The sequence below is a fragment of the Gavia stellata genome, chromosome 9 (genome assembly GCF_030936135.1).
Source record: "Gavia stellata isolate bGavSte3 chromosome 9, bGavSte3.hap2, whole genome shotgun sequence".
Classification (NCBI taxonomy): Eukaryota; Metazoa; Chordata; class Aves; order Gaviiformes; family Gaviidae; genus Gavia; species Gavia stellata.
Window position 1 is genome coordinate 41,552,331 of NC_082602.1, and position 10,000 is coordinate 41,562,330.

Consider the following 10,000-nt stretch of genomic DNA (forward strand, 5'->3'; position numbering starts at 1 on the left):
GCTGGATTTTGTTACAGGTAAAGACACAGCTGCAGCAGGAGAGAGGCAGGAGACTGCTGGAAGAGAGGGGCAGAAGTTGCTCTAAGAGATTTTGTCGCCCGTCCCTGTTGCCGCAGTCACTGCATAGCACTAAACTTCCCTCTAAGCAAAACTTCGTTTCCTGGCCTATTACTGGAAAGCAGAAGCATGGGGAATTTGTTCACACTTCTGTTGGAGGCAGCAAATTTCTCCTTTTAATCCTGAATATTATTTACAGATTAGAAACTCCAGTATTATACAATATTATTTTTGCTGGTGAGAGAGGAGAAATGGATGCATTGGGAGCACCTGAAAATGAGTCGCTGTTGTCCAGTTCCTCTGGTCCTGCCACATGGGATCCTTTCCGTCGTCCCTTGGACTCCATCCAGCCCTGGCACTTCAGGCTTCTGGCAGCAGTCATGTTGGCGGTGACCTCCCTGTCACTTGCTGAGAACCTGGCTGTAATCCTGGTAACTTTTAAGTTCAAGCAATTGAGACAACCTGTCAATTATGTTATAGTCAATTTGTCTGTGGCTGATTTCCTGGTCTCACTGACTGGTGGCACCATCAGCTTTTTAACCAATCTAAAAGGTTATTTTTATATGGGATACTGGGCTTGTGTACTGGAAGGATTTGCTGTCACATTTTTTGGTAAGCTTGATTTTGTTTGTAGTTGGACGTTTTTTTCCTTCAACTTCTTTCAATGTATTCTACTAGCTATCCTGCAGCTTCCCATCACTGACTTTGCATGCCTTTGAACTCACTGGTTCTTTCCCCAGTTACATATATTCTGTAGTGGATTTCACGTGTGAGTGAACAGCATGTATCACTAGCTCTGTCATGTATCAGTGGCTTGTCGCATGTATACTGATCATTGAATGTGTTTAATATAGTGAGAAAAAGCTTGCTAATAGTATAACCACATTGTGAGGTTTTTGGTAAAACAATGTCAGGAAAAGATTCAATATGTGGCAGTATTTTCAAGGTTCGTATTTAGGTGTATGCATATATGGATAAATAAGAGAGAGAGAAAAAGAGTGAGAGGCTGCTCTTAAACTGTGGAAATTATCAGGCACAGAAACATCTTAGCTATGCTCCAGTGGTTCTGAGGAACCGTGACACACCTGTAACAGTCACCCCTCACTCCTACATACTTTTGTGATTCTTTTTCTTGGCTTTGTTTTACTAACTACACAAAAAGTATTAGAAGTAATCTAAAAGGGAAAATCCTCACCACATAGTCCCCTGTGTAAATACACCTCTGCAGAATAAATGGGAAATTAGTTTAAAATGGGACATCTGCTTACTTGAGATAGAGATTCATTCCTGCCTCCCTGTACCTGTTTCTGAAGCTGCATAGTGAAGACAGCTTTCTAACTCTTGTCACTGCTCTAAATCAAACACATTGCTGACCCTCAGCCTGAAAAGGAGTCCCACAGTTGCTGTCAGCCTGGTTAAGCGACACAGAGGGAATGTCGGTGAGGGACAATGCTACTAAATCAGTTTGTGGCTTGTAAGCCGTGTCCCATGGAGAAAGGTCAGGCTATTTCAAGATTTTGGTGGCCAACCGGGTGATATGTGCCTAATAAATTGATAGTTTGATGTTGCGGGCAGCTGTCTGTTAGACAGCTGTTAGGTTAGAGTTAGGTTAGAGTTTTATGACAGTCTGAAATACAACATTTCTTGCCAAGGTAACATTTTGATGATATATCTTAATTAATTTGTTAATTTGGATGTCACACATATGTACAGCTTTTCAGACTAGAACCAAATGAAAAAAAGAAGTCATTGTCAGCTAAATGGCCTGATTAGCTGCTTGGCTTTGTATTGACTATACTGTAGACTGACAAACTAGACAAATATGAAAATCATGTGCTCTTAAATATTAGAATAATCCACATAAATTGCACATCCTTTCACAACTTGGGTTGATGGAAAAGGTGCCTGATGTGGTGGGTGGTCAAACACCAGAATGGGTTGCCCAGCGTGGTTGTGGAATCTCCATCCATGGAGCTATTCAAAACCCAACTGGACTTGGTCCTGGACAACCTGCTGTATGGACCATGCTTGAGTGTGTGTGGGGTGTTGAACTAGATGACCTCCAGAGATGCCTTTCAACCTAAACAATTCTGTGATTCTCTGATGTGGGATGGTGTTTGCTTTTCAGTGAATCTACCCAATTTTTGATGCTGACTGTATTTTCTTACTATAGGCATTGTTGCTCTCTGGTCTCTTGCTCTGTTGGCTTTTGAGCGGTACATTGTGATCTGCCGCCCATTGGGAAATATGCGCTTGAGGGGGAAGCATGCAGCCCTAGGTATTGCCTTTGTGTGGACCTTTTCCTTCATTTGGACCATTCCACCAACAATGGGTTGGAGCAGTTACACCACCAGTAAGATTGGAACTACTTGCGAGCCTAACTGGTAAGGCCACTCTTGCAGAGTATGGTAAAGAAATGAAACTTGCAGCTCAGGACATCTCAGGGGCAGGTATGTAAAGGAAAGGTTTAAAGATGATGTACATCTCTGCAAAAATGGATGTAAAGAAAGTTGTAACAAAACTGAGCAAAATTTGCCAAGAACAGATTTAAAAAAAATTTTTTCTAAAGGGAGAAGCTTCCATCTCTAATGAAAATAACTGTCCTATACCTTGTGCTTTTTGTCAGGATTCAGAGAGGACAAAGAGAGAGATTTTTCAGAAGACTGGTCAAAGCCCTGAGCAGCCTGGTCTGACCCCATAGCTGACTCCACTTTCAGCAGGAGGTTGGACTACATGTCCCTTCCCCCCTGAACTGTCCCAGTGTGCCGGTGATCCTACGGTCACAGGATCCTCTCCTAGCCCACGGCCAGGGAGATGGCCCAGGGCTCCATCTGGTGATACAACTAGAGCTGTAAAGGGGCACTTTGAATAAAAAGTTGACAAAAATATTAGTGACAGCTCTGAAGAGCAAAACTAATACTTCAAGAAAATAGTAAGAAGACATATTAGTAATACATACACAATGTATTTTGCGTTTTATACAGGTACTCAGGAGCTTATTCCGACCATACGTACATTATTGCATTCTTCACCACCTGTTTTATAGTGCCTTTATTGGTGATTTTGGTATCCTATGGAAAAATGATGCGGAAGCTAAGAAAGGTAAGAAGAAGCACTTATAAGTAAACTTTTAAAATGTGTATGTATGCAAACATTTGGAATTTTTGTGTTTGAGTATCTATAAAGATCAGGCATAAGCAGATCAAATTTCCAGTTAGCAAATGCACTCAGTTATCATCCCTTGTTGTATAATTAACCTTACACACAGAAATTCATGCTATGGTTAGAAATAATTTTTCAAAGTGTGCAGTTTGCAACACTTATCAGTACATCTGCCTGGCCAAACGTCACACAAATGAAAGAATGTCTGCCTCATAAACCAGGTAAATCAGAATTTAGCTTAAAATTTTAAGAGTGCTGGCTAATACTCTGTAACACTTACATGCAGAATAAGATGTAGCATTTGTAAATAATGGAATGCTGTTTAGTAAATAAAATATTAGATTGTCCAGGAAAATTTAAAAGACTTGAGAAATACTTTTGAGTTTTATTTAATGATTATGTTGACCTGATCCAAAAGAGAATCTGCAAAAAATGAAACAGAAGACGACAATAGAATAGGAAAATTCCTGTTTGGGACAGGATTTTGGGACAATATTTTGGGACAACATCATTATTTCTATTTACTGCAAAGCTGCCTTGTCTTATTGCTTCAGTAATAAATTCAGTACATCTTCAATTTGCTGATGTTTTTAAAGTATTTGGGATAGTCAAATGCTTGTGTTTATTCTGAGTGTCATTCTCTCTAAGTAAAACAAAACAGAAAGGAAATGCAAAAAATATTTTAATTTCTTGTTAGAAAATACAGATTGGAACGTGCACACTTCAGGTGACATCGTGATTCCTCTAAACGGGTTTTTCTTGATTTCCTCCAGGACACGTGTAGGGGAGGGAAGGTTAAACGGCTGGGAGAGGTTGATTTCAGTATTGAACACAAGAAGTTTCACAAGTTGAATGTGAACTGCAGCACAGGGGCATTGCTGCTCACAGAGCTGATGGTGAGGTAGCACAGTGCCTGTTGGTGCCAGGGTGGGGGACAGGAATTACAAGAAATGGAGAGGCTGGAAAAAAATCATTGTTGATGAGTCAGACTCTTCTAAGATAACTTGTAAAACTATGATTCTGTGACTCTGAATATCCAGAACTTTTGTTAGTATTTTATTTCTCCCTGTCCTAACCTACCTGCAGAGGAAAAGGAACGAAGAGAGAGAGCAGGGGGGCCAGACCTCCGCGCTGCTGACCCCCGGGAGGGCGAGGTGCTCCTTAGGGAAGGAGCTCTGCCGCTCGGCTTGGGAGGGGGAGGACGGCTACCCCACACCAGCCGCCTCGCGGGGCTCCTGCTCCTGCTGGAGCACCCCCAGTGGGGGCCCGCACAGCGGGGGGCAAGTGTCCCCCCGTGCACTGGCCCCGCGGGGATGGGAAGGGGCCCCCCCCCAGGAGGCCGTCCCTGCGAGGGAGAGCCCGCGTGGGGCCTGGTGGTCTGGCATGGAGGGGAGGGACGTTAACCCAACAGAGGAGCCGTGAAGGGCATGAGACCGCTTGCTGAGCATCCAGCACTGTGGTGGCTCTGACGGAGCAGGGGCTAATGCGCTATGCAGGTGCTTCAGCAGGTGCGCAAAGAGAGCCGTTTCCTTCCCTTGCAGCCACTTCAGAGGCTGCAAGTTAAAAACAGAGCAGGTGAGATGAGTAACAAGGGAGGCAGTGAAGGAAAATGTCACTGTCAGTCACAGCAGAAGCCAGTGAATGGTCCATCTTGCCATTTGGGTCAGGTCAGGATGTCTTCTGGAAGACTGGTCTGTGCCTTGTAGTGGGTCCCGGCGTTGGCCTGGAGCCACCATGGTGCGATCTTGCTAGGCTGTCTTTCCCGCTCCTCTGTCCATTACCCAGAAAGAATAGCAGTAATACTAAAAAAAAAATCACACTTCTCAGTAAGTTGTGTGTTTCACACTCCCCTTGCAGCTCAGTGACCTGGCATACCACACGGCCAGGAAACGCTGGGGCGGCCTCAGGGCACCTCATCACAAATGATTTAGCCATAGTCGTCTGGCTTGTGCCAGTCCTTGCCTTTGGCTTTTGTTGGCTCGTACAGAAAGATGTAACTGAGTTGGCCTCTGTTACTTTTAACAGCTTAGGTTACCAGGTCTGGTGTAGAAAAGCTAACTGGCTGCGAGATATTCTGTAAATTTATGATGAATTGCCGTAAGGCTGTATCTCACAACTAAGCTATTTTTTAAAAATCTGCCTGTGGTGAACAGAGAGAAACCCAGGCACCAGAACTGGGGTCTTGATGTTCCCAACCAGCCCTCTTCCCGGATTTTGACTGCCACGTCCCATGGTTGCCGCAGTGCGGACTTTGTCCTGAGTGGCATTGTTTTGTCTTAGTAAAGTCCGCTAGTCACTCCATCCCTGTGACCCCAGCTTTACGATGCCAATAGTAGCTTTCACTACAACTGCAAAACTAATGAAGGAAATGAATCTTTAGGAAAAGATCTAATTAACAGTTTATAATGGAGATAAATTATTACGGCAGTATTCCTTTGTTTGTAAGATAAAGCACCAGTACATGGTTCCTTATCAGTTTCGTGCTCTCAGATTTAGAGCGAAAGGAATCTACTGCCATCCACAAAAAGCCATAGCTGAGAAAAAGGCCAGGCTGATACGAGACAAAGATGAAAAAGTCAAAAGCACAATCCAGGAGATTGTGTTCCTTCCCCAAGATGACTGCACTTCTGCCGAAAGGGAGGCTGGGCTGCTCTCTACGTACAGTGTATATGAAAAAAATGCTATAGAAGTGTCATATACTGGCAGTGAATATCTTAGCTTTGCTCAGCACCTAACACAGCCTTCATTGATGCCTAAGAACTTGTAGGTATTATGACAATTCATTATTATTATTGTTGTATTTATTGTTTCTTTAAAAATGACATGAATTACAACTTTCTACAGAGGTAAGGACACCCCCCTTCCCAGGAGGTGCTTCTATACCTCTCTAAGTACTAAATACGTTAAATTATCTGAGTGCAGTGCAAGGGTTATTAGGAAGAATGTCTCCATTCAGTTCCAGCGTTACTGTGGAAAGCTAAAAGGCCATATTACACCAGAAATTCTTACTTCATTAGCGTATATTATTGCAAGACCTGGCATAAGGTTTTTCGAGAGCCATACAGAGTTATCATTAGTTACTTCCCATGTAAGCTAGCATTACATAACAGTGCCTTGTTTCACTAAGTCATCAGAAACAAAACAAGGATGTTTCCCAGAAGGACGTGGTTTGACATCACATAATCTCTGTAGCAACACATCTATCTATCTAGGCTGCTTGCATGATCAATGAGGGGAAGAGGGGGAGCATTCCTGCTCAATGCCCCATCCCACTTTAATTCTGGTGTCATTAGATCACAGCCGCTCTTCTGGTGAAGGCCAGGTCGCTGCTCCTTAGTCTGGTCTAAACTTCACCCATGCAAGAAGGTTGCACAGCCACAGCAGAGGGCTGTCTTTAACACCCATATTGGACACCTAGTTGTCTGCAAAGGCTACATGAAAAAGAAAGTGCTTGAATTCAGGCTCACTGTCTGCTTATGGCTCACCAAGATGTCCACCTTTTTCAGTAGTTAAGTCACGATCGTGCCTTTAGTTAAACCATTGCCATTACTGTGGGTAGCCATAATGGCAGGGGTGGATTGGGAGTTGGCTGAAAACTTCTCTAAAGGTTAGCCAACGCTGAGTAGTTCCACCCTGTGGATGGGGGTAATGGCTCAGGTACCCCAAGAAGAGGCAGCAGGAGAGGGCTGGGGAGAGCAGCTTGCTGTGAAGCCCTGGGAGCAGGTTGGGGCTAGGGTGCTGGTGGGGGGACAGGGACAGCTCGGCCTCCTTTCCTGCACCACCTCGCCTGGGGTTATTCCCCTCTGCTGATGCCGACCGCAGCAGCCATGGGCCCGTCTTTCTAGACTTCTGGGAGAGAAAAGTCTGTGGTCCAGGACAAGAGCTTTTACTTAAAGCCAGCCGTGGCAGTGGCCTGAATGAGAACTTGGAAGAAATCTGAAACTGCTGAGACTTGTAAAAAGATCTCGTAAGGACAATGCTGTCCTTGGGCCGACTGGTGCAGGAGACAGTTTTGTAGGTAAGATTAAAGTTGGTTGGCTGTAAGGCTGCTTCAAAGGTGTATTTGCTTCTCTCATTTGCCTTGTTACGGAGTTGTGCTTTTCATTATATTTTGCAGTACACAAACTGGTTTGTCAGGACAGCAGCAAATGCATTTCACAAAAAGACTGGAAAAGGGGAAGAGAGGGATACTGCCTCTACCAGTAGAGACAAAATGTTCTCTAGTCAGCTTTCCTGCAAGCCAAGAAGTCCAGCTTTATTAGGCTTTGTGCAAATCCAGAGCTGCTGTAAGCCGAGTTAGCTTCGTTGGAATTAGTGATGTATGGCAAGTTGTATCACCCGAAAATGTAGACCTAAATTCTGTTTCAAATTTTTAGAGGTATCTTATTGTTATCAGATACTGCCGGTTACTCATTCTGTCAGGGTCATTGTGTTCTGTTATTTAGCATTCTAAAGAGGCCAAATCTTGTCTCTGATTTGACTAAAATAATTAGGACTACTTTTCTCACAAATTGAATGAAAGGTATTTCTGCACTGCCTTGGGGTGGGCTGCTGCAGCACCCATGAAGTTACCTGAGCTAGATTAACGTTTGTGAGGCAGGACAGCAAACCTGTGCCATTGCTTCGCTCTTCGTGACTTGGCTGAAGCTAGCTTGGGAGTGTCTCTACAGGCTGCAGTTGTGCCTGACTGCAGTTAGATGTCTACACAGATTGCCCTAGCAATTGCTTTTTGCTCTCACTTTGACAATACAAATATAAAGATACTTAAGCAAAGGAAAATTTAATAATGACAGTATACAGTAATTCATGTTCCTCAGCAGTTACATTGACACCCTGAGGTCCAGTACCAGCATCCTTATGTGCTGTTATACTCAAGAAGAGTAGGTCTTTCCTTCTAGCATGGCAGATTATGAGCCTGCTTGCTAAATTCACTGGTTGGGGGCCTTGTTGTTTGTTTGTCTGGAATCTTCTATCTTTTCTTTAAAGGTGTCAGATACGCAAGGCAGGCTGGGAGCTACCAGGAAACCTGAAAGACAAGTGACTAGAATGGTTGTTGTTATGATCATTGCCTTTCTAATCTGCTGGACGCCATACGCCGCCTTTTCTATCCTAATCACTGCATACCCCTCCATTGAGCTGGATCCTCGTCTGGCAGCAATTCCAGCTTTCTTTTCCAAAACAGCTACTGTTTATAATCCAATTATTTATGTGTTTATGAACAAACAGGTACTGTATGCTCTCAAAGTGTCTTTAAGACTCATGTTTTGTTATTTTGTCTTGCTTTATAATGAATTATTTCTGCCTACCTATGTGTTAGTTAACTAGCATTGCAATATCCAGCATTTAGAACTCAAAAAAAAAATCACTGTTTTTCTACCTACTGGAAGATAGCGTAAGCCTCTGTGCATTATTAAAATATGAACGTTAATAATTATTAGGTTTAGATATTATAAGGGAAAATCAGCCCACAGTGAACATTAGTTCGTTTTCAGTATGAAAATTCTATTTTCAAGACTGTCCCAGTAAATTTTTGTAATTCTTCAGGAATGCAACACCAGTAAGTTGATTTTGAGGTGGGGTGGAAGTTTTCAATAGCTTGAATTTGTGTCAGGGGAAATGCTGCATTTGTGGTTGTATGTACAGGGAGAGTAGAAGCATTGCACGTGGTGGCATGAAGTGGAGTAGAAGCATGTAAGTGGAAAGAAGAAAAATAGTGAAGTGACTGTTGAATAAGAAGTGATGAATGCATTTATTTATTCGGTCCTGCAGAGAGAGCTATTGCTTGTCTCACATCCTCTGGACAGTACCCTGATCTCCCAATGCATGGCAGATGTATGCTGGTCTTACCCTGCTCAGGGATATGAAGAATATGGAATCAAACCATCTTTGAATAGCTGGGTATTAGCATATGAAAGCAACTCATGAGCCTGGAGAAATGGCCAGTTCTGTCCATTAGATGTGGTTAGTAACAAGCAGAAGAGGAAAATAATTTTTTAGAATAAGATTTTCCAGTAGTCTGAGTCTTTTTAGAACATCATTAGTTCTCAGCTTTAGAGTTCTTCATGGTGGCACAGGCAAATATATTTTATGGGGCTATTTCTTTATATTCCCAGCTGACTCATGAGAAAATTTCCAAGAGTTTTAGCTAAGACAGACTGCTTTATAGAGATATTTTAAAATTCCTTATGTGTTTTGATTGCTTTTCTGTTTTTTTAACTTTCTAGTTCAGGAAGTGTCTCATTCAGATGTTCAGCTGCAGTGCCATAGAAACTGCAGAATCCAACATGAACCTGACTTCAGAGAGAGCAATGCTGACACAGGACAAAAGAGGCAGTGAGATGTCCACCATGGCAGTATGTAGCACCGTTTCTAAGAGGAAAACCAGAGAGGAACACAGAAATTGCCGATCTTTTGCTCAGTTGGCAGCTTCAGAAAACAGTATCTGTCCCATGTAGGGTGGGAGATATGATCATTGATGCAGTGCTGCAGCATATTTCCTTGTTAATGTCACTTAATACAAAAAATGTTGTCAGTGGGGACATTATGCTCCTGTGGACACCGGCTTTTGAGATTCCGGGCTCCTGAGTGCATGTAAGAGTTTCTTGGCTCTGCAGTTGCAGTCAAACACCCAGCCATAAGGTGAGTCCCTTCCTCCACTGCATTCCTCTTCCCAGTCCACAGCCTGCTTGCTCCTGAAAAATAACAGCAGGGGACCCAGTGTTGCTATGCTGGCACATAACACAGTAAGGATAGGAGAGTTTTACACTGATGATGGCTCCTT

General features: G+C 43.2%; 1 protein-coding gene across 1 annotated transcript; it reads left to right on the forward strand.

Annotated features, from left to right (window-relative positions):
• The first annotated feature begins 308 nt into the window (after positions 1-308).
• On the forward strand, positions 309-9,674 carry LOC104253459 (opsin-VA). The gene is made up of 5 exons (XM_009806925.1): positions 309-669; positions 2,231-2,441; positions 3,042-3,159; positions 8,206-8,445; positions 9,444-9,674. Exons 1-5 carry the CDS (start codon positions 309-311, stop codon positions 9,672-9,674), a joined length of 1,161 nt encoding a protein of 386 aa, XP_009805227.1.
• Positions 9,675-10,000: the final 326 nt, after the last annotated feature.

Bases quoted from the DNA above. Each gene is read 5' to 3' on its own strand.
- LOC104253459 (XM_009806925.1), top strand. From the start codon at position 309: ATGGATGCATTGGGAGCACCTGAAAATGAGTCGCTGTTGTCCAGTTCC. The intron at 670-2,230 runs GTAAGCTTGATT...TTCTTACTATAG, and splicing joins ATTTGCTGTCACATTTTTTG to GCATTGTTGCTCTCTGGTCT. The intron at 8,446-9,443 runs GTACTGTATGCT...TTAACTTTCTAG, and splicing joins ATGTGTTTATGAACAAACAG to TTCAGGAAGTGTCTCATTCA.